Below are 24,796 nucleotides of genomic sequence, written 5' to 3' on the forward strand. Positions count from 1 at the left end.
TGTACAGTTCCTTGAAAGTACCCTCACCTAATAGTGGTATTATATTAAGAACCGCAAAATACTAGCTCTAAGTATCTAAATGCTACAGTTGTCTATAAGGGATAGTCTTGTCACAAACTTCCCATGAGGACAGGGAGGAGGGAAGAGCAGGGAGTTTTATGTTGGGTGTCTTCCTGGTTACTCTCCACTTTGTGTATTGAGACAGGATCTTCTGCTGACTCACCAATTCCAGCTAGTCTAGCTACCCAACTTGTACCCAGGATTGCCTGTCTCAGTCTCCCAAGTAATGAGATTATATGTAATGCATGACCAGTTTCATTGGGATTCTAGGGAAACTCAAGTCCTTAGGCTTTCATGCCAATGGATTTATCCAAGGAGGCCATGTCCTCTGTCTCCTAATACAACTTTTGACCTTCAATGGATATCCTTTTTTGTTTTGTTTCCCTGAAACTAGGACTTAGAGGCCACATTGGCTATACTATGATTGTAGCAGACATAGTCTAGGAACTAGGACAGGCATTTACATCCTTACAGACCAATCCCAGGTACCTGTTGGATAGCGGAGTTCTCTCCACACATCTGATCTGAATTGTACTGAGTTCTTGCACACTGCCTCTATGACTTCCTGACACGTTGGCATTAGGAATGCGGAAAGTTTTTTTGTGTCGCCGTGAGCAACAAGTGCTGGTGACCCCTTGTTGTGAAGACATGGAGGGACTGTGACTTGAAGGACGATTAACTGTGGCGACTTCCATGCAACTTTCTTCAAAGACTTGCTCATCCACAAACTCATGGTTCTGTGAGAGAGTTGTAAGAAAATGTGAAGAAAACACATAAATGATCTTTTTTATTTAAAAGAGATTAAATATCACTATCTTTAAAATTCAAATATATTACGATTTGCTTAGACTTGACCCAATAGTTAAGTAAAATGACTGTCCAAAAGACTCAAATATCAAAGTGAAAATTCCTTTAAGGAAAAGTTTTGTGGAAAAGAATCTTTCTATCTAGGTCTAGACGTTCACATATGCAAGATGGAAGCTGATTCAGTGTTTATTTACAGGCCAAATTTTTTCAAATTTCATTTGTTAACTTAAGCATAAAATCAGGATGTTATAAACTAAAAAAACACAATTTTAAATGAATATAAATAATGTCCACAGGGGATTTATAAACTCATAGTGATTTTATTAAGCAGACTAAACTTGTAAAAAGAGATCTCTGCAGTAGAATGTATTAGACTGTCTACTATATACTAACAAATATCTTCACGTGTTATAGAAACATTTGTAATTAGAAACTTAAGAGTCTCAGGCTTTTCATTTCTTTTGATGCTACCCTAAAATTCTCAATATATAGAAAACTATCATTTTAAAATAAAGACTGTAATATATGTGCATATCTCACAAGAGATTAGTTCCCAGCTTTTGTGGCCTCTTTTCTTAGCTCTAGTCGTCACCTCTATTTTCCTAACTTCCCACTCAAGAGACAAACAGTAAGGTGCATCATTTCACAGACCACATATGAATTTTAATTTAAAAATAGGAAAGAATTACTTTCTGAAATGCCTACATAAGAATTTTTGCCTCAGAAATGTAAGGGCAAACATTCTTTACCGTGAATTACTGGAGAATGACTTCAATTACTATTTTATCTCTCTCTGTGTAGAAATAGCCTCATAATGAAAGGCTTTGCACATTTTGGATTTCACTTAACCATCTCTCATCCTAAAATATTAGTAAAACAATTGAAGCAACTCGTGGCCTAATGGGAAATAGATTGTTTTAGTTACTCATTTTGTCATTTCTTTGCTGAGAGTAGCATTTTTAGGCATACAGAATTCCGCACTCTACTTTTCTGAGTACAGAGAATAATCATTAGAAGACAGAATTTCATGTTAATTTTTGTTGCACAAAGGATTCGTAATCTGTGTTTTCTCTTAGAGTATATAGCAACACACAAGTTAACAGTCAGAACACACAGCAGTCAGACTTAGACCATTAGAGACCATTGGAACTGGAATTAAAGAAGATGGTCTGCCTCTGGTTGCTATACAGTTTTCTAGGTAGCGCAAATTAAACCATATTTCTTGAGGTTAAAGACATTTTTTATTAGAAATACCAGTGGTAAAATAGTGGAAGAGAAAAGACAAGAGAGGGACAAATAAATCTACCTTTAATCTATCACTTAACTTTCAAATCTTTTATTATATTAGAAGTATATGCCCTTAATCCCAGCACTCGGAAGGCAGAGGCAGGCAGACCTCTGTGAGTTCGAGACTAGCTTGGTCTACCGAGCGAGTTCCAGGACAGGCTCCAAAATAATACAGAGTAAACCCTGTATCGAAAAACCAAAAAAAAAAGTACATGTATAACTTTCCTTAAAATTTAAATATAATCATGTAACTACCCTAATTAAATCTAAATTTTCCACTTATTATGAGATAATCATCACGTATCTATCTGGACAACACAGGACCTGGCTATTGATTTCCCATGGCATCTTCCTGTACTTTCTGGTGACCTTCAGATTCTTTCTCTGCCTCCTCATCCATCGGTCTACTCCCTTTCTGCACTGATGTCATCCCTTGTGTGAGCCTGAGCCTTTCATGACTGCACTATCTCTCTAGCACTTACATTGTCTTTTGCAGCCTCCATGTCTTTGTATACTTGTAAATTGGTCTTTATCTCTTACCCCCCCCACCAAAGAAATAAGAGGGATGCAGGAAGGATTTCTTGAGCCTGTCTACTCACGGCTCCTCATTGCTTCACACTGCCCCTCCCATGCTCACACTACCTACCATCCTTCCCTAGTACATCCATCTTTCCTGCTTTGCTATCAGTGGAGGCTTGATGATGGTTAGTTCATACTGGTTTCACAGTATTTTGGATCTGGCTCGCAGAACAGGCAAGTGATATGTATTTGCTGAGTGACTGAATTAGCAAGCTGGTGGAAGACATGCTCGAATTTAGTCTACTTATAATGCGTAATTTATAATGTATCATATAAATGTATCATATAATGTTGAGTAAGCTGACTCATACATGACAAATACTTCTTTCTACAATGTGGTCACAGACTGTGATGCCCATGGATATCTAGCTTAGTAATGGGTGACTTTGCTGTGGGAGAATTCCCACTGATAGCATGCAAGTGAGGAGACAGAGACTTCTCTGTATCTGGGGATGCTCTGAGATTAGCATTTTATTGCAATAAAGAGATAATTTTAAATATCTATCTCTATTCATTATGCTTGTGAATAAAAGAAATGTGCTTTCTTATCCTTTCTCTCCTTTTTATGACAGTTTTGATGGTTTATTTAGATGCAAGGACACTTGAAATTTTATTTTTTTCCTGTTTAAATCATTTTACAAACAGAGAAGAAACAATCTTTCATTCAGTAGCTATTGGAAGATATCTTTCCTTATTCATCTGGTGTCTTGGAGAGGAGTTAATGCAGCTACTTAGGGCACAGCATTTGTAATAACTATAGCAATTTCCAAGCTGAATCAATTACTGTGGAATTTTCTGTAAGCAGGATTTTTAGCATGTTTTCTAGGGAAGCAGAGAGTCAAATCCTGTCTGGACATGCCATGTCTGCACAGATGTGAACAAAATTGCTGACAGGGTGCAAGGCTGTAGCTCTGCTGTCTTCTTACCGTGGTTTTCTCCAGGCAGTGAAGCAGGTGGTGGTGTTGTGTCTCGAAGCTGGATCCGGATTTGCTAACGAAGGCCGGTTCATCCTCTGAAGACTGTAACACAGGAAAAACACAAACTTTCTTTTAATTTGCAAGCTGGGAGAATCTGGGCTACCTATGTACACAGAGATTCCTGGCCTGGTTTCCGAGACTAACTGGCGGCACTTTACTCACTAAAAAAAGACATATGTGTAATTAAGTCTGGGTGATCAGTGGGTACGTTCCCATTTGGTCTTTTAAGACTACACCTCCTTGAATTGAAGATTCAACTCATTTTTAGAGTAAGTTTATCAAGTTTATCAAGAGTTTATCAAGGTCTTCTTTGACCATGTGGCCTTTGTAAACTTACTGAACGCTGTTCTCTGTCCATCAGAAATAGAAATTGGTATCACGTCTCACCCCAGACCCTGATCAAAGTGCACTCAAAGCAACATATGCAAATTTGAAATAAAATTAAGTATGTGAATGGTTGATAACTTTTCACATCATTGATGTCACAGTGGGCAGGATGTCAGTGGAGAACGTGGAGCTGGATTCCTTACTGGAATCGGAAATCATGACCGCCGGTAGTATCTCCTAGCACAGGGCCTACGCTGTTACAGGCAACTGCAATGGACAGGGGAAAGCTATAAAACTGACATTCTGTTGTTCCACTAGTCACTTTCATAATTACCCGCAATAAAATCATATGGTTAAGTGGAGCTGAATCACTACCGTGCTGGTGAGCCCATGATTACAAAAACGTGAAGGGCTTGGTTGTACCTGCAGCTGGTTGCTCAGTAACCCATTCCGCTTGCTCTGCATGTACGCATTTGCGCTTCCGCTTTTGGCTGCCCGGATCCTGGCCAGCCTGGCTTTCTACAGGAGAGAAAAACAAAGCATCCCGTCAACACTTATGAACGCTGTTTATAAGTCAGAAATGAATTATTCACTCTCACGGTATGTATGATGTGTGGGTGTGCACGCCACTGCTCACCCATGAGGTAGTCAGAGGACAGGTCTGAGGGACAGATTTCTCATTCTGTTTTCCGAATTTTAAACCCAGGTCTTGGGATACAAAGCCTTTTCCCACTGAGCCATGGTGCTGGCCTGGAGAGAATATGTTCTGTGTAATCCTATTATCAACAGAGGTATTTTAAAACAAGCCTGCTTTTCTGATAGAAGGGCTGAAAACTGTCCTCCCAGCGCTGAGTGATTTCTTACTGTCTTGCAGTTGGCTAATGCACTTCAGAATTGGGATTAATCTTTACAGTAAGATCAAATTATTTTGTTAGTCTTTCAAGTTTGTCAGGAGCAAAATAACAGTATCACTTGACTTATATCTATACTTACGCTGACCTGAGTAATATAATGAAGTGGAAACCACAGGCCCAGCAAAGCCGCTGTCAATTCTTGTTCATGCCACTTGCTTCTGTTTTAAAAATTAGTGACTTGTTTCCAGGAATCAGTTAAGACTTTCCCTCCCCTCTTCTCTTCTCTACCATGTTCTCATTTCCCTCTCCACTCCCCCTCTCCTTTCCTTTCCTATTTCTCTTCCTTTCCCTACTATCTTTTCTTACTCCCTTCTCTCCCCTTCTCCCTCCCCCATCTCTCTCCTCCTTTCCCCTCTCCTCCACTTACTATCTTTTTCTAAAATCACTACTCTGCAGTCCTGTAGACCCTAACTCACTTGTTTTATTTACAGTTCTGCTGTTGAATTTATCAAAAGAGAGCCCATGCTGAGTAACACATGATCTTAAAATCCTTAAATTTAGGTCATTTGATGTCTGTACATTGATATATTCATTTGATTTCTATTTCACTTTTGAATCTGTTGAGATGAAGAATGCAGTGAGTCTATCCAAATGGATTTATAAGATTATTTAAACTTTCGAAGTATTTTCCATAGACTGCTTTTCTGTTCAGAGCATTTCAGGTGGTCGTTCGGTTGGTCACAGTTCCAAGGAGGTCATCAGCGCAGTGTTACCCAGCATGACAACTTGTGGCTAGCTTTCCAGTGTATATTCTCTGTACTCTTTATGACTCACGGGTATCAAGTTTATACAACACAGCAACTGGGATGACTTGGTCAAGAAGTTTCTTGCAAACTTACTCTAGGAAGCCCACCATTCCTTTTATGAACAATCCATAATCACACTACCTTTAGTTTCTAGCTCTACAATGTCCTTTTGTGTCAGAATTAAAAATTGCTTCCATTCTAGCCGGGCAGTGGTGGCGCACGCCTTTAATCACAGCACTTGGGAGGCAGAGGCAGGCGGATCTCTGTGAGTTCGAGGCCAGGCTGGACCGACAGCCTCCAAAACAATACAGAGAAACCCTGTCTCGTAAAACCAAAAAAAAATTACTTCCATCCTAAAAATGAAAAAGTTGCCAGCACCACAAAGACATACACAAACCAAGTACTCTGGCCTATGGCCTTTCTCCCCTTGTGCTCTGTAGGCAGGCACTGGCGTATATCTTGTCAGAAACTAAGTATGTGCATGTACACATTTTAACACAGCTGGAAGAAAACATCTCATACTCTTCTGCAGTTTATTTAATTTCTACACCTGGGAACTTCATCTTCAAACACACATAGGTTACTCTAAATTTTATGGCTGTATGACATGCCATTGTTCAAATGGAGCATGGCTTATTTAGTCAACTACTGACTAATTTGTTTTATAAGTATTGAGAATTGAAGCCAGGGTTTCATGCGTGTGGGGCAAGTGCTCTACTGATGATTTACATCCCAAATCTTTTCTGCTTTCTAATTTGACAGGGAATGTACATGGGGTGGTATGTGGAAGGCTGGAGGGAGGGCATATGAGAGTAGGAGAGAAATGATAGAATCATGTTGAATCATTGGAGCTGAAATTACAGTGCTTTAGAACTACTTGATTGGAACTAGGGTCCTCTGGAAGAGCAGCCAGCACTCTTAACTGCTGATCCATCTTTTCTGTCGTGGTGTTTTATTTCGTACTTCTGAGAAAGGTTTTTTTTTGCTAAGTGATGGAGGCTAGCCCTGAACTGGTCATCTTGTTTCAGGCTCCTGAGAAGCTGGAATCACAAGCATATTTCAGCACAATTAACTTTTACTTTTGTTGTTTTGAGACAGGCTTTTATGAAACTCAGATTGGCCCTGAATATATTTAAGAGTTGATGCTGCCTGTTGGAATGTCATGCTGGCTGGTCAGAGGTTGCAGTCTATAATGGATTGGCAGCCTTTTTTTTTTAAACAAAAGCTCAACAACATGGAGACTCCCTTCCTCTCCAGCAATACTTCTCTACCGGCCCTTATCTGGAGAACTTCTCTGGACCTGGAGGACTGACTTTATCTGAAAGTTGTCTCTAAGCCAGATAACCTGATTTATCTTTAGCTTGACCTTTGGCACAGATCCTATATATATATTCCTTATACTCTGGAATAAAGTTGAGCTGATTCACTGAAGTCAGTCTCCAGGAGGGCTGTCTCCATCATTCCTACAGCCCACCAGACCCTGTTTCTGCTCTCTCCATCCTCATGGACCAGTGCAGCCAATGACCTGGAGGAAAAAACAGAGCCACAGCCTGCCTCAAGGTTGTCATCAATTCCTTAGCTTTCTGCCTCCTCTTCTCAAGTTCTGGGACCACAGGCATGTATCTGCAATCAAAAATTTAAAGTAGCCTTTGCCATAGCAAGCAAGGCTTCCTGCTTTGAGCACCCACCCTGGTGACAAATTTCAAACGGTAGATTTGTTTTAGGATCATAGGAGTGCGTGTGTGTGTGTGTGTGTGTGTGTGTGTGTGTGTGTGTGTGTGTGTGTGTGTGTTGGCAGGTTTTCGGAGCTTCCCCTTTCGTGTACTTCTTTATCCTTCATGTCTACCCCCTTCTTCCTTCACCCTTAAGTTTATGTTTATGTGTGTCGACTCCATTTTAAAGTAATGCACTGTATCACGATCATTTTTGTGTGTGATGGCAAAACTGACAAATTGCACTTTGTTGTCAGTATGATGCTTAGATCACTGAAAACATTTAGTCAGTACTGGAGAATTAAGTTGGAAGGTAGGAAGAAAACCTTTATCTTCAAAAGCTGTGCATCAGGACTAGGTTTTCAGGCTGGTCTCGACAAAGCAATGGCACTGACAAGCATTCTGGGAAATGACCTAGAATTACCCCAGTCATTTACAAGCAAGCAATGTACCTATTGATCTCCAGACAGTACATATTGTGATTTCAGTCCTTTCAGCTCTTCAAACATTCGTTGCCTTATTTGATCCACCTTCTCCCTTATGTTCTTGGGCTGCTTCATACCCCTCCCTTCTCCATTTCCTGAATTTCTTTGCTGCTTTCCTCTCCCCCCTCCTTTTCCCTCCCCACCCTCCACTCCCGCTATCTTGCATATTGCATTACCTATATTGAAGTTACTTCTCTTGCCTGTGTTATTCTCTAAGCACAAGGCAGCAATATTGAGTAATGTTGACTTTTTTTCTTTGAGAAATGTAACATAAACAAAACTGCTGTCCATCACAGAAGAATGACATACCTTTTATCACATAATAAGAAATCTATAAATGGTATCAACTGCTAATACACATAGAGTCTTAACTGTCTACAAAATGTTGTTTTAAAGATAGAATGGCCTTTTTTTTTAAAGCCGTGTACTGTATTAGTAAAAGAAACACCCATCCACCTGTTGTAATTTCATCCATACCTTTTCTTTCAGTTTGCTGTAATACTGTGAGTTAATTGGCTTAATTCATCCTGTGGCGTACCATACCAAATACCTGTTGAAGTCTAGCCCTTACCATCTGTGATTATAGCTTTGGTTCCAGCAGGTAATTGAAGGAGATTATTTTACAAAGTTGTTTCAGAAACTCACTTTTCCTGTGACCTACTCAGTATGACAGTCATGGCAATACCGGCTGTGTAATGAGAGGTTAAGAGAGAACAGTCCTTTCAGTCCCTACTTGTGCTCTCTAGAAAATAGCAGCTTCTTGCAGCAGCAAAGTACCAGCTGTGAGAATGCAAATTAGGATGAGGTTTCAGTAAATCTTTTGAACCATAGTGTTACTGAATCAAAAATATTTTCAATACTTTAGGAAAATGACGGATTCCCAGCAACCTAGTGATTGAGAGAATGTATCTCTTTTTACTAATCCGAGACAATTCATCACTCCTCAAATATTAGCCCCCACATTCCCTGCCTAACCTGTGTGTTCCAGATATCAACTACAGTTTATTTCTTTCATCTAATTCTTAAGTGTTCCGTGTGGACATAGCATATGAAACTTTGTCAGTTTTGAAGGTATGAAGGAGTTTATTGGATCATTTCCATTTGCTAAGCAAAATAGCTGCCCTAGAAATGAAACAAGCCACCCAACAAGAGAGTGTGAGACAGTGTTTTAGACCATGTACTTCCCTGTTCTAAAGTGTGGGTAATCCCGGAGAGGCAGAATTGGCAGGCACGGTACTGGGATTTAGTTCAGTGGAATGAGTGAAATGAACAAGTCAACAAGAGGATTCACAGCTAAGAGAGGGAAACATGGAAGAGGGTATCAGAGGCAAGGTCACCCATATCATCCATATATAAAATATGTGTTAATATTCTAATATATGGAAATCAAATCATATATTTATTTTTTGAATAATGCTAAAGTTTTCTGGTCTTGGGATTAAACCAACACATATGTGGTGTGTGATCACGTAAAAGGCTTCTGTAAAACTGAAATAATGATAATAATCTTTGCAAGTGATTATGAATACAATGACACATTAAAATCACCCATGGCATACTAGAGACACTGGATGAAGACAGTTGTTTTCAGTATTATTAAATTATCATTATTATGTAGTAAATTCAGGTTAGCTTTGAATAGGCAAATGACTATGTAGTCTCATTCATATTTTAAGATTTACTTATTTATTTTGTATATAGTTGTCTGCCTGCAGGCCAGAAGAGGGCACCAAATTTCATTACAGATGGTTGTGAGCCTCCATGTGGATTCTGGGAATTGAGCTCAGGACCTCTGGAAGAGCAGCCAGTGTTCTGAACCTCTGAGCCATCTCTCCAGCCTCTCTCATTTATATTTTAAAACAGGATAGCTTCTTGCTTCAAAATGTCACCCTTATGAACTAGTATTCTATCAAGTAAGATTCACTCCTGGCAAATAAACTCTATTTAGTAAGTGATATTTGAATGACTGGATGAAAACTAAATCCAGTAAGATGCAATTGCCAATAGTTAGGGTAAAAGAGATTTTTAGTTGATGCCTGTCTTCACTCCCAAGTCGATGTTAAATAAAGACTACCAAGGGTTGAGAAGAGCTCATTTTTTTAAAGGTTGCAATGTGTAGGAAAAACAAACAAAAAGAGCACTTGATATGTGGAAGGGCCTAGAAGGAAAATCCCCTGACCGTACCGACAGGAAATCTCTCTCATGTACACACAATGTATATTCCTGTTGAAGGTTGGAGCTCGTCATAGGCCCAAATACAGAAAACAACAACTTTATAATATTATTTTAGTTGGTCCATTTGAGTGTTGGCTGTTATTGAATTGTTACTGAGTAGATCGTTTGCTTGTGCACCTGTCATATCTGTTAAGTCACCGAGGCTCCAGGCACAGATTGATATAAATCATCTGAGTCTAATGGAAGTTCAGTCTGTTTTGTTTTCAGTCTCTAAGAATAAAAAGTAGGAAATACTGCTTGGTAACTTATTTAATTTAATATAAATGTTCTTCCTGAGATTGTGCCCAGTTTATTGGTCATAGACTTTTTACTGGACATACTAGATTAGGTTATCATATCTGGCTCTATTAAGTCTATTTCTCTAGTAGTCACATGCAATATTCATTACACTGTGGTAGAAATTTAGGACATGAACAATAGTTTGAAAATACCAAAAACAGCATTCATGAAGTACACTTTCAATTACTGTGCTTTATAGCATCACACTTATTTACTTTTGGTCTGCAAACTTATTTAGGTACAAATACTTTCGAGCATTTTCCTGGTTTGTAACTGGTCCTATCATGGCCTTTCAACATGCTTGTCAGCATGTGATAGCATCAGTAAAGTATAACCTCTCACCAGGTAGCCCTTGATTAAATGCCCATGAGCTCATGTAGGTACAGGGCACGTTCTGCAGAGATCTTACTTATGTCAGGCACGAGAGCATGCTTTCTTTCAGCTTGTTTAGTCTTTGAACTGCTGGCTTTAAGGAAACTCTAGTATTGTAAAGATACTCTTAAGTATTTTATTCTTATACATGATGTTCTTTGCAAAAAAACCCTACAGATATTTGTGCTTCTGGTTGTTTGTAAGTAGTTGTTGTGCTAATCAAAAGCCTAGAATGGAGACAGGTAAATAATGGTCAGAGTTAAGCTCTTTGGAGGATGACTGCTATCTCAGTGTTCATGAGTGTCCTGTAGAGGGATTTCATTGTGAAGGGTTCCTTGTAGAGGAGCCTGAAGCCCATTCTTAGAGCTCTGCCTGTGTAAATGTGTCCTGCAAGAGATGGGAATGCAGACAGTGTGTGCCTGTCCTGCTCCTTCCCTCTCTCCTTTCTCTATCTTAACATATCCAGCCTAGTCGATTATTAGAAATCCACATAAATGTTGTCTGAATTATTTATTGCTGCTCTGGATAATAATTTAAAGCTGGCTATTTGTTCACCAGTGTTGGAGGAATTCCTTAAAGCAAGCAGCTCTGAGGCTGACCAAGCTGAAGGAAAAATGCTCTCTGATGTTGTGCATAAATGAGGTCTTGGCAGAACGTGCCTGTCTCTACAAGGAAGACTGAAATTATCCAAGGGTTACCTTCTGAGGGTTTTTACTTTACTGGTGCTACACATGGCTGACCACCATGTTTAAACTCCTTGATGGAACCAGTCACAAAGCCAGTAGTTCATTAAATTGCTGGTGATGTCTTGCAGGTGCACTGAATTATCTAGGCTGTGCACCAAATGAAATATAGTTATGACTAGAGCTTGAGCATTTTCAAAATGATGCTTTCTGGAAAAGAGAAAAATATGATGGCCGTGAAGAATACTGGAAACCCAGCACTGTAAGAGCAGAGAAAGCCCTAAGAAAGATTTCAAAGTGATTTCTAAGCCAAAGGGGCTCTGACTGTCAAGATGACTATTTTGGTGTAGACTGAGGAAGGCACATGCATTAACATGCATCCAGTTTTTCCGAGAAGCAGGCAATACTACTGTTAAGTGTTTTATTAAAATTAGATTTCTAAATCGGATTTACATGGCTTCTTATCAGTTTAGTCCTAAGATGGTTCCATCAGAAGGGAACTATCAATGGGCACCAAACTATGTCTAGATGTTCTTCTCAATTGACATGGGTAGTGGGAAATAGCTGAGTTTTGCCATTTTTGTCTGCTCAGACTGACTTATGAGCAATGAATAGTTGCTCTCCAACTTTTCAGTTACATGATCTTAGAATGGCTCGATTCCTGGAATAGGATTCCCAGCCATTAATTGGGCAGAATGATGGCAACCAAATCCTAGAGCTTGGTGAAACTATATAAATAATGTTTTGAACATTATACAATTGCCTGGTTCATAGGAAGGCATCAATAAATATTAAATGTTACTAATTATAAGTTATTATAATTCATCTATAAGTCTACACAGATTTATATACTTTCACATATCAATCTTTTTGTTTCCCCATTTTACACACAAGTATTTAATGGGATTATTTTCAGAAGGATTAAATAATTGATACAAAGTTCAGAGACAGAGGAAACTACTGGGCCAGGAAAACAGCAACAACAACTAACCAAAACATATTTTAGGAGCAAATGCTCAGGATTTTCCTACATCCTATTTCAAGTGAGCAAAATAGCTGAGATACAAATCTTGGTTCTCATTCACAGCCCTTTCTTACTGGAACCAGTCTGATCTCTGATGGATAAGGACTAAATAAATCAGACCTAAAAATCAGATTTTAATAATAATTCTCAAGTATGTATATCTGAATAAACGTTTATTAACTCTGTTCACAATTACTCCTTACTTTCCACTTCCTGCCCCATTGCCGCCATTCTCTGCCCACTGTTAATCTAACAGTGGCTGTGCAATCAGCTTTGGCTAAGGCAGCAGACACACCAGGGTCTGGGGCCTGTTGCAAGAAAGATCATAGGGGGCAGAGTGCCAGTAATCACGCCCATGACTGTAGAGGTACAGTGCATAAAGTGTGATGAGGGATCAATAGCGCCATCATGATGTCCATCCATTCACATTAGTGAAAACACAATGCTTTGTTTTAAGCAACTGAGATGGTAACGTCCTTTTCATCATTAACCTAGTGCTGAACGAGTGGTGAGGATTTTGAAGATCATCATAGAAAGTGGTGTTCACAGAGTTGAATGCCTACCTTCTGTGCCCTTCGTTTGTCTGCTCGTTGGTTTTGGTGATAGATCCGACTGAAGTTGGACACGATCACAGGCACGGGTAGCGCAATGACCAGCACGCCACTCAGTGAGCAGATGGAACCAAATATCTTCCCTGCTATGGTTTTTGGTACCATGTCGCCATACCTGGGTCAGAGGAAAAATAGTTGCCATCAGTCACACGCAACACTTTGGCCTGTTACTGATTCTTGGGAAATACTTCTATTTCTACTTCATGACTACAATATGCAAGGTGTCAAACTAGTAAGTGAGAAATTATGAATATAGACTTGCAAAAATTACCTTCCAGCCTTGTAGAAAATGATGATAATATTGAGAAACCTCCCAGACTAGAAAGTATTTAAAGCCCGATGATGTCATGATAGCTCTTCAATTTGCCTTTTATATAACGTGGCATAGGTTTTTTTACATTTATTAATAGTCAATATTTCTGTGCTAGAATTTATAGTCTAGATGACACACTTTTCCACGTAATTTTTTTCAGCACTGGATGGGTGATGGAATTTAAGCAGAAAAAGTAGGACATCACATCACATGGCTCTCATCTGCTCCAATCATTTTAAAAGCAAACTTTGCAAGATTCCCATTAACCTTCACTTGTGATGTCTGATGGTCATTTCTCATGATAACATTACCCAGTCTTGTGCTTATGTGTGACAGTTGATTGTTCTCTGAAACACTCTGTCTTTGCTTCAGTATTAGTCACTTTCTTACCTCACTGGGAGCTACTTTATCATCTTTTCTGGCTTCTTTTCCTTTATCTAATTTCTAAAGCTTTGTATAATTTGTATCTCAGTTTTGAATCCTTGTACCTTATTCATATAGACTTTTTCTTGTATGAATCCAATTCATGTTGTTGTTTTAGTATAGTTTTCAGTAGAAGATACCCTAATTTGTACTGACAGCCTCAATGGATGGCTCTCCCATATGTGAGATGCTTACTCTCAGTGGTTTGGTCTGGTTATACCTAAAAGTCAGCAAAACCTTAAACTAGCTTCTGCTGCCAACTCTCAGATCAGTTTTTACAGTTTGCCATTCATAGTTAACAAAACTTTCCCACCCTGACCCCTCCAGATTCTGAAACCAATACTGACTGAGCTACACTGCCTCCACTATAGTCACACCTTATCTAAGTTACTCTCTTAATCTTTAAGACATTAAAGACACAAAACATGTAGGTCTCTTTACTCAACTTCTAATTGATCACCAACCAATGAGCAAAGCAACTTATCCACACTTTCCACATTTACCACACTGCAATTCGTGAACTATGCTTTTAAAATAGAAATTGGTCAGTTGAAATTTTATTTCAGCTTTCCAAACGTATTGAAACTAAAATAAATTGGAACTCGTCCCCCTTACCTTCAGATTATGATAAAACAATGACTATCTAGTTACTGGATACTTCACATGAGCCTCTGCTATGCTCCCTGTCCTGTGGACACACTGGCCATTTGGCCTTCTGCTTTGTGTGTAGTCCCACGCCATTCATTAGGTGGCACTTGAATGAAGACAGAAAGTAATTTCCCATTCACTTTGTCCACAGAATTTCTATTCCCTTCTTGAATAATGTTTCATAACAGATTCTCAATTTGGTTACTTTCATAGTTCTTATCCACACATGATATAGTATTTACTTTTTTATTCTTCTTTGTGATTTCTGGGGATTGAACCTAAGGCATTGAACATGCTAGTCAGGGGGTATATCACTTTTTCATTCTCCATAAAATAAAGTTAACAGAGTGGGAGCTGTTTGACTTTATGTCTTCCTAGCATGAAGCAGGCTCTTGCCATGTATCAACTGAATGTATCCACTGTTTTCTTCTTTAATAATAGAGGTTGTATAAGGCTTCATTCCTGGGGAAGAATACTGCCTTTTCAGGTATCTATTAAGACATGATAACCCTTATTAACATGATTCTTGTGAGAAAACATTTTTGTGTTAACCTGTAGATGGGAGTTACAGACAAATTGAAAGGATAGGCCAATGACAGTGACAGATGGGATACTGACCAGCAGTGCATTTGTGTACCCCACTGGGGCTCTGTTCCATGCTTTGACTCTCCAGTTATTCATTCTTAGTGTTTGTGGCTCATCGGCAGTCAAGCTATTTCACCATAATTCAAATCCCTGCAACAAATGTCTGTACTGCATTAACTATTGCCCAGCTTCTGTGACTGCCTGTGGGGTTGCATAACAGGTTGTGGGGTTCATAAAAATTTAAGACCACAAGTGGGGTTGCAGAACTGGAGGTGGAGTTCAGCAAAAGATTTCTGAACATGGCAGTAGATCAAAAAATGACTCCAAATCAAAATGGTAACGAATTAGAAGTATTTCTAGCAGTGTTTGCTCATGTTGCATCAAACAACTTCACTGTAACCTTGGCCTTGCATACACACTAGGAGCACTTTCCCTAACGCATTCAGGCACACCTGCCACAATCAGAACATATATAAATTCCGATTAACAAGGACTTCATTCTCAACTACTGTTTGAAGTTTCGTACAAAGTCCTTGATATCATGCATCCCTTCTACTTAATCAATGTCCCCAAAATAGTACAAAATAGTCAGGAGAAGAACTTAAGTGAATCTACACATATTCATTTTCTATTTATCTATGAATTAATGTGTGTTTGTATGTATATATATACATATATACATCAATCATCTATCTATTTTTCTGTCTATTCATATCATTTTTGAGTTTATATAGGCTTAAAAATATTGCTGGTTTTTAGTCACAACATATTATAAATCAAAATTTTAAAATATCCATTCAAATTCATCATTTGACATTTCTGTAAAAATCTATGGCACAGAGATATCAAAAATGAAAAAATTACATAGTTTTGAACTCTAAACTTGTAGATTCCTTGTTTTATTCATATAGTGTCTGTCTGACCTGAATACTGTATATGTATGTTCCAGTAACAAATGAAGTACATTGTAATGGGTTAACCTCCCTAGAAAAGCCATGACTTCCCATTTACAAATCTATTTTCTATGAATACCAAAAGAGAAGCCAGAAATTTTGGTTAAAAAAATCATGCATACAGAAGGGATCTTCATACAAAAGGAAGAAAGTGCTGATGTTAAAATGATTCTGATGTTCAATCTCACTCCTCCTCTTTTTGTTGTTCTGATTTAAAGTCACAATTTGCAAGGCAAGGTGCAGTTAAGCCCAGAAGAATAAAGTCTGTTGATGGATCCAGGTGCTGGGTCCGCCATATTGTAGATATCAAGTACTAAATAGTTAAAATAAAAACAACGTTATCTGGGCACAAATAAATTCTAAGAGGTATATTTGAAAGGTTAGCTCGATTAGCTCTCTCTGTCTCTCCTCTCCACCTCTCTGTCTCTGTATGTGATTGATTTTGTGTGTTTGAGGTTTTATTTTTTGTATTTATTTTGCTTTGGTTTTTTTGTTTGTTTGTTTTTGGCTTTTTTTTTGCTTGAGTGATAATCCAAGAGGTATAAGAAACAATTTCTTCTGACCTGGAAAGTGGATTACTTATTAACTAATATTTCTACCCCTTAGGGTCTCAGTGGTTATGTTATTCATGGATTTTCTGCCATCAACTTGCAATCTAGAAGGATCAGAGTTTGATGGATAGTTTTTTTAGTAGCTGCAATGTTTGCAAATAGCAAATGACTTTTTAAAGTGTTGCCATATAACACCTGCTTGTGGTTCAGTACTTGTTTGCCAGAGGGGCCCTGGTATTAATTTCACAGTGGTAAGACTGCTCTTTGGCATTTTGAAATCAATGTTTGCCTAAAAGCTGAGCTGATTTTTTTCTTGCCTATTTTGCCAAAGAGTCAATCATTCTCTCTTTCAAAGTTTGAGAACTTCACATACAGTATTTCAACTATTGGGTGTTATCTTTTGTTTCAGCCAATCTATGAGCTGTTATTCTTTAAAAAGTATATTTAAAGACTGTTTTTACCCTGTTGTTCTGAAAACTACCATATTCAGTCTCTATTAAACCAAAGGGAGAACCAGAAGATTCTCTTTTATAAGTAGAGGTCTTGACTGGAAGTAAATAGACTTTCAGGGAATTCATAAATAAAGTTCAGAAGGGCTGTAAAGACCCACAATAGTAAATTGTCCAGATGAAAGTTCATGCTATTTCCTCTTCCCTAGACCTTTTGTTTTTATTTTATTTTTTGCTGGAGAGGATAGCCTCTCTCATGCTGGGCAATCACTCTATGACAGAGTTCTTAAAAGTTGAAAAAAATAAAACAAAGCAAAAACAATTAAACCAGATTCTATTCCATAACTAGAGGTCTTTTGATTAAATTATTATTATGAACTAATAACATTTGAAACCTTATTGTAACAGCGTCTGAATTAATTTAAACCAAAGAAAGGCTGTCAAATTATCTGCATGATTTTATAACTGCATAAATACTAACTGCCCACTAGGGGGCATAAAAACCTAAATGAACGTTTGGAAACAAACCAGGTCTTTTCTGGTCTTAGGAAGCTGAGATCCGGAAAAGTATTTCCAGTAAATTGCCTGCCCAGATCCCTTATCTTTGCCTACATAAGCTCAACATTCAGGATGTATTTTGGGCATCTTATTACTCTGGAAATAGTTGAACAGTTCAAAAACCCCACCAATTTCATAGCTTACCCAATTTCAAGGTGTTGGCAAAAGGATGCAAAACAGTACCGACAATAATTTGCTTCTTCTAAAAAGGTCAGTAATCGTCCACAGTGTGTGCTATCACTAAAGCACAATTTTCAATAAGAATCTCTTCACTAGGAGCCTCGGGGTGACCATGAAGGTCATTTAAGGACGTGGTGTGTATAGAAAGGATGGAAAACCTCAGATGCCTTCAGCCCATAGACTGAACATTCTCACCAAGAACATGCAGCTCCATTCAGGCTTACTGCCTGGGTTTCACTGGCTTCTGGCTTATTTTTCTACTTGCTTTCCACATTTTATATAATGAAAGGAAGGCTTTAAAGTTCATAAGAGGAACAGATGATTGTAATGTCATGTCCTAATAAAGTATTTATTGCCTAAATGAATGTCAACAGTAAAAGGCTTTATAGCCCTGCCTGGAGAATGTTTTCTTATTTTCGAAGTAGTTTTTCATTATTTTTTTAAAGTTACGACAGTATATGTATAATTGATTATTGGATTATTGTGGGGCACATGTTGAAAGCAAACAGAATTATGGCGAAACTCCAATAGGAATGGTTTGCCCAGCTGTGGGACAACACAGGGTATTTTCCTCTGCTTCAGCTCCTTGTCTTCTTGTCAGGAGTCTGCTTTCCACTGTATTTAAGTCTGGTTATGTCACTTTTTGCTAGAAAAGTCTTAGTTTCTGTCACCTGAAAGAAAGAGCCATGATCCCAACAGATTTCACCGTTGCAGCACGGGTTCTCGCTCTGCTGCTTATCTACACAGACCACATATTATTGTAGAAATAGAGACCTTTCTGTTACCTAACACAGTATGTTCTCCCTTCACTCTCACAACAGGTGTGCCTGACCTTTTGACACTATGCACAACATTGTCATATGCAATGTTCATGACCAAGAACTGTGAAATAGAGCTACAAAAAGCACCTCCATGTTTTGAGTCACTTTACAATTTTGTGTTGCTCAACACTAATAGCTATCCCGGGGTAAATGGAGACTCTGGGCTCTAGCTTGGACCTGCCTGCATGAATATAACTCTGCAATTATGTTCTTTTCAGAAAAAGGTTATTTGTATTCCTACTGCATGAATCTTTTGGGAAAACTGCAATTTACACTTGATAAGGCACTGATATCATTTCTCACTTGAAGCACATCTTGAATGTTCACGTAGGGTCCAGTAAGATTAACCACTCTCTCTCTTTTAATACTTTGTAACTAATAATTAGTTTTTCTTTTTACCAGGCCTGTCCTTTCTTGCTAAATCATGAGGCCCAACAGGTCAAGGATCATGTCATTGTTACAAACTCAACTTTGGCACAGACCTTGTCTTTTACTGAACAAATATTCGGAGCTCAATAAATTTTCATTGCTTAAATAAATCAGTCAAGGTGATGCCTGATGGCAAATAAGAACTATGGGAAGGACTGATGAGAGATACTTGAATCCTGCTGTCTTTCTCATGCCCAAGAACAGGTCAGCCCATTATTTTTTTTCTGTTCCTTTCTGGCACTGTATAAAATGTCCATATAACCTGATTCAATATCACACCAATGTATCTTGCTTTTTATACCCAAAGGACGTGCTTGCAAATCTGGTTGACTTTAAACAAGACAAAGGTGTTGAGACTCGACCTTTCCCTACTTCCTGCATGCCTTTATTGTCACATGCCTAAGACAGGTGACCATGGTCAGCATTTTGAAATGCCTTGAAATTGTTTGATAGATTTTGTGATGTCAGATGCTCACACATCATCCTGGGAAATGGCTGCCTTTCCCATTTTCCCAGTCCTGCCACTGCTAATCTTAGACTGGGAGCACTAGCAATGTTCTGACATTGTATGATGCTGCTTGCCAAGCTGGGTTCACTCTGGTTTTACTTGGGGAAACATACTTGTCTTTCACCAAAGCAGAATTATCCCAGCATGCAGGTCAAGGTTCTCACAAATACGACCACTTGGTTTGGGGCTGACTGTAATAGCTTCCCGAGGAGGCATATTTGGGGTCTTCTATTCTAGGAAGTCTCCTGTGTAGTGCTATGAGGCTGCTCTTGCACAGTGCCTTCCTGTAATCGTCCATAAAAATGGCTTACCTTCATCTTGGCTTAAGGTCAGAGAATTCGAAACTGTCCTTACTCTTCCAAGGTTAAAGTCAGAAGACCTAATGGTCTAAGGCATGGCTATTATAGGATGTTTGGTCTTAGGTGTGAATGTCTTATCTAACTAACAAGAGAATTAGTGTGATTACTCTTAACCCTCAAGGCCAGATAACAAGAGATTTAGGCCGGGTGGTGGTGGCTCATGCCTTTAATCCCAGCACTCAGGAGGCAAAGGCAGGCAGATCTCTGTGAGTTCGAGGCTGGGCTGGACCAACAGCCTCCAAAACAATACAGAGAAATCCTGTCTCGTAAAAACAACAACAACAAAAAAGAAAAACAAGAGATTTAGTCTAAGGCATGGCTACTAAATGTCTGGAGAATTAAGGAAGAAAGTCTGTTTCTTCTTTCTATAATGATAAAGAAGTCTTCTACCATGACCCCTTTTTTGGTTGGGGTATATAAGGACGTTGAAGAATAAACTTGGGGTACTCAGTATTCACTGGATTGCCTTCCTGATTCTATCCTATGTCTCCATTCTCTCATCTTTCCCTAAATGCTCTTTTTGAATGAGCAAATCCTAATGACTTCTTAGTTGTTCAACTGGCTAGCCCTCTCTATCACTTGCAGACACCATGGAGACCGTTCATTGGGAATAATCCATTTAAAGGCCCCTTGTTACCTTTGCCATGGGTACAGGACACACTAGCCCTAAGGTTTAGTCCTTCATCACATACATTTCAGATATCTGTCAGCTGAAAAGTTACTACAGAGCTATTTATTGTGAATGTTTTCATTTTAACTCACTTGAATTTGAATAGTCTAAAACCTATTAGCTACTACAGGCCTCATGACACCTTCAATTTGCGATTAAGTATTTACCTATTTTACTTTCAACTATGCTTTTCAAATTGCTTATGGATTATCCAGTAATGACCTAACACATCTCTAATTTCTAATTATGCCCAGACAGTCGTGATAATTTTGTAAATTCTCTGTTTTGTTGGTCTTACAGAAAAGAATGCACAAAATTGCAACTGCCTGAGAGATAGTTGGCAGAGCATGAATCCCTTTTGGAAACTGCAGCTCAGGCAATACAACCCTTCCCCATCACTTCTCCATCGACCACCTTGGCCTGAGGTCCTATTGTTCTGAAGCACAGGTCCTGGCTGGGAATGACCACCTTAGACCACATTCTTACAAGCCATGCATCCAAGCTGAAGATCCACCTTGGTCCCTAATTTGTGCATCCTTTGGTCCAGTTACTAATTAGAAACTTCAAAACTTCCTGCTAAAAATGTATTTGTCTTGTGTGTATGTGGAAGTCCAAGGACTATTTGTGGGAGTTAATTCTCTCCTCTCATCATGTGGGATCTGGGGGTATTGAACTCAGCTTGTAAAACTTAGGGTAATTATTTCTACCCACTGAGTCCTCTTGATGGGACTTCAAAAATGTCTAAAGATGAATAAGGTACAGCTTCATATACATAGTTGTCATTGTTTGAATACTAAAAAAGGGGAGCCCGGATGAACAGTGCTTTTTGGGCTTTTTTATGGTGTGTGTTTGTGTGTGTGTGTGCATGTGCACATGTGTGGGTGGGTGTGTGCTTGTGTGCAGGTGTGCTACACACACATTCACGTGTGTGAGTGCACACTGTGCATCTGTAAACCAGAAACTTGCATCAGTGTCTTCCTCAATCATTTAGTACCTTATATTTTGAGGTATTTTCTTTTATTTGAACTGAGAGGTCACTGACTCAGCTAAGCTAGATAGCTGGCATGCTCAAGGCAGCCTCCTCCTCTTTCTCTTCTCATGCAGGTATCTGTAGAGACTCCACGGACTCAAACTCAGGCCCTCATGCTTCCCTGGCAAGTGCTTTATCAAGTACTCATTTCCCCACACCCAAACTACAATGGAGGTTCCCAAAGACGACTGATATTTACACTAAAATTCTATTCTTCAGACTAGCCTGAAATTCTCTATATCTTTATTTCTGATGAGAAACTAAAAGCTCATGTTTACATGAAAGGTCTTAGAAGAATAAGTTTTTTATGATCAATGATGATACTGTATACATTCCAGGTTTAAATTGCTTTGTCTTTTCTGAAGAGATTAAAGAATTGATTGGGAATTCTATTAACTATGGAAGATATACATGAAGAGGTTGTTAAATAACTTCAAGTCTCTACTTATGCAGTTCTACTGCATCATAATCATCTATAAAAATGCTCTAATTGTGGTCTTCTCATTGTGTCTGACTTAAAAGTCACCAACAAAACTCTAAACTAAAATCAAACAGCAAAATATCCAAGCTTAAACATGAACCAACTTAAAAAAATATCTATGGAATAACATTTGACTCAATATTCATTTAAAGAAGAAAAATAGAGCTCTATTGCATGAAAATAAAACTGGAAATTAAACTTTTTTTTTAAAAAATGCAGACAAAATCCAGTATTATAAGCACAATCAATATACAAATTCTTACACCCCTTTCCATGTTCCTATCTACATGCAGTTTTCCAGACATGAAAATACTATAAGCATAATCCAATTAAAAATGTAGCTTGTGTTCAGATTCTAAGCAAAACATCACTTTCCATCTTCAAAAGAGAATGGGTTTATGGTATGATTTTCATCACATGGCTGTAATATTGCAGAATAGGTTGGTGGCACACCAACAATTATCAATACAAGAAGTCTCCATGGGTAGGGGATACGGGAGAGTGATGAGAGGTTTGGGGCTAAAGGCTCTCTCGTGGAAGTTGGGTGCATGTCAAAGCATGGGGTGACCTAGAGTCACAGAGTCCATTAGTGCTCCCTTACAAGATACAAAGCAGGAGGGGAAACACTTGCCCCTCCTCCACAGCCTCCTTCAGCCCCCACTGAATACAGATCCCAGGTGAACAGCAGATGCCTGCCAGCCTAGTGTAGCCTTCTAGCATTTGTACAATCGAGGGGACCAGGAAGCCAAGCTTAGGGTGTTTTTGCTAAGTTCTGTTCTGTCTCTATCAGCACAGATCACATCTCTGGTCCAATCTCATTACAAGGTATTTGGGCCCTGATCCAAAGGTATTGGATATTTTTTTCCGGGGGGGGTTGCATCATCTATCATTTTGTTGTACTATGGACTTTTAGACTTCTTTAATTGTTAAAAATATTTGCGAATGCACAAAATAATTCTTAGCTTGTGGCCCATAAAAAAAGGAGGCTAGAATGGCCTAAGTAGCTTGTTAATTCTACTGTAGACATTAAGGAAATATTACATTTATTCTATTTAAAAACTAACTTATGAATTCTTTGAGAGTGTCACACATGCTTTTTGATTATATTCATATGCATCCCTAACTCCATCTCGTAACTTCTCCATACTTTGCCCCAATCCCCTCCTTATTCCCAACTTCACATCCCTTTTAACTCAGTCCATCTGTAAACTTCAGTTTGCACTGTGTACTCTGAGGTGTGACGCCATCCACTGTGATGAGGTCCATCTACCAGAAGCACACCCTGAAAGAAAACTGACTCACTATGCCTACTAAGCCATCGGCTCTACGCTGTTCCTTGTTTAGGTGGAGGTTGAAGCCCTCCCACAGCCTGTGGCAGGACACTGACTGGCTTGATCTTACTTAGGCAACCGCAGCTGCCATGAGTCACGGTGCAGAGGTGGTTATTTTGTTGATTCTCCCAGCTCTTCCGGTAAATGAAGAAGAGTTGTCAGAATTGGAACTCCAGCAGTGAGACTGATAGAACTTCACTGGGTAGCAGCAACACGTGTCGCTGTCATGTTACCCTCTGTTTTTGAACAACTACAAGCTATTCAGCTTTCCCACTTTAAAACCTGAGAAGGTTGGACCTTCTTCCGGGGCAGGCTTCAGGCTTTTAAGTTCTGGGTGGGGGAGGAGTGGGCATGCCGCCAATCCATGCTGAGTGCAGAACAAGATAAGGAATCAAGATATCTGTTTTGGTAGAATGTAGAGAAGGAAAAAAAACCCCACCCAGATGGGAAGCAATATTATAAAGATGTAAATTGGATTCAATGATTGTAAAAATGTTCTACTTGTGTGAAACGGGCACAATGTGTAATGAAAGCCGGTCTCGGGGGCCTCCAAGCTTCGTGGTGACTCAGTGCTGGCAAGGGGATCTTAATTAGAACAAATTGTTTCAGAACAGAACCACCGAGAATGCCATCAGCAATAAATTAAAGTCATATTTTAAAGGCAGGTGAATATATGTGAACCGGGTTGCCTTTAAAAATGAATACAGTTTCACAATTAGCTCATTTGGCCATGCATCTTTCAGTTGTAGAAGTCTTTTGTTTTTGTTGTTGTTATGTTTGTTGTTAGCTTTTTTTTTTTTTTTACAATAATGAACGTCTATAGCTAAACATACGAGAGACTGGCTATTACTTATAAGTTTATGTTAAAAAAATCTTATGTTTAAGGGAGGACCCTAAGAGTGATATGCATGGTACTCCAGAGAAGGGGAATGGACAGGATCTCCTGAGCGGATTGGGAGCATGAGGGGACAGGAGAGGTAGTTGGGAAAAGAGAGGGAGAGAGGAGGAGGGGAGAGCAGGAAGGTTGAGTTGGGGGGAAAGGGAGAAAGAACAGAGGAGAACAGGATGGGAGATACCATAATAGAGGGAGTCATTATAAGTTTGAAGAGAGATCTGACACTAGTGTCATTTCCCAAGATCTACAACAATGACACCAACTAAAAAACTAGTTAATAGTGGAAAGGCTACCTTAAAAGCCCTTCCCAAATAATGAGATTAAAGACTATCTTATATGCCATCCTAGAGCCTTCATCCAGTGGCTGATGGAAGCAGAAGCAGACACCCAGATCTAAACACTGAACTGAACTCCTGGAATCCAGTTGCAGAGAGGGAGGAGTGATGAGAAAATGGGTAAAGACCAGACTGGTGAAACCCACAGAAACAGCCGACCTGAAAAAGGGGGAGCTCGT

General features: G+C 39.0%; 1 protein-coding gene across 1 annotated transcript in view; it reads right to left on the reverse strand.

Moving 5' to 3' along the window:
- The window catches only part of Kcnd2 (potassium voltage-gated channel subfamily D member 2), a 494,960-nt gene that overhangs the window by 3,017 nt on the left and 467,147 nt on the right, over positions 1-24,796 (reverse strand). The window contains exons 2-5 of the mRNA XM_005078043.4: positions 13,051-13,213; positions 4,461-4,556; positions 3,660-3,752; positions 550-797 (exon numbers count right to left, since the gene is read on the reverse strand). Of these exons, the coding sequence (XP_005078100.1) occupies positions 550-797; positions 3,660-3,752; positions 4,461-4,556; positions 13,051-13,213 (600 nt within the window). The remainder of the gene's footprint in view (positions 1-549; positions 798-3,659; positions 3,753-4,460; positions 4,557-13,050; positions 13,214-24,796) is intronic.

This window comes from Mesocricetus auratus, unplaced genomic scaffold, assembly GCF_017639785.1.
Source record: "Mesocricetus auratus isolate SY011 unplaced genomic scaffold, BCM_Maur_2.0 Super-Scaffold_100019, whole genome shotgun sequence".
Classification (NCBI taxonomy): domain Eukaryota; kingdom Metazoa; phylum Chordata; class Mammalia; order Rodentia; family Cricetidae; genus Mesocricetus; species Mesocricetus auratus.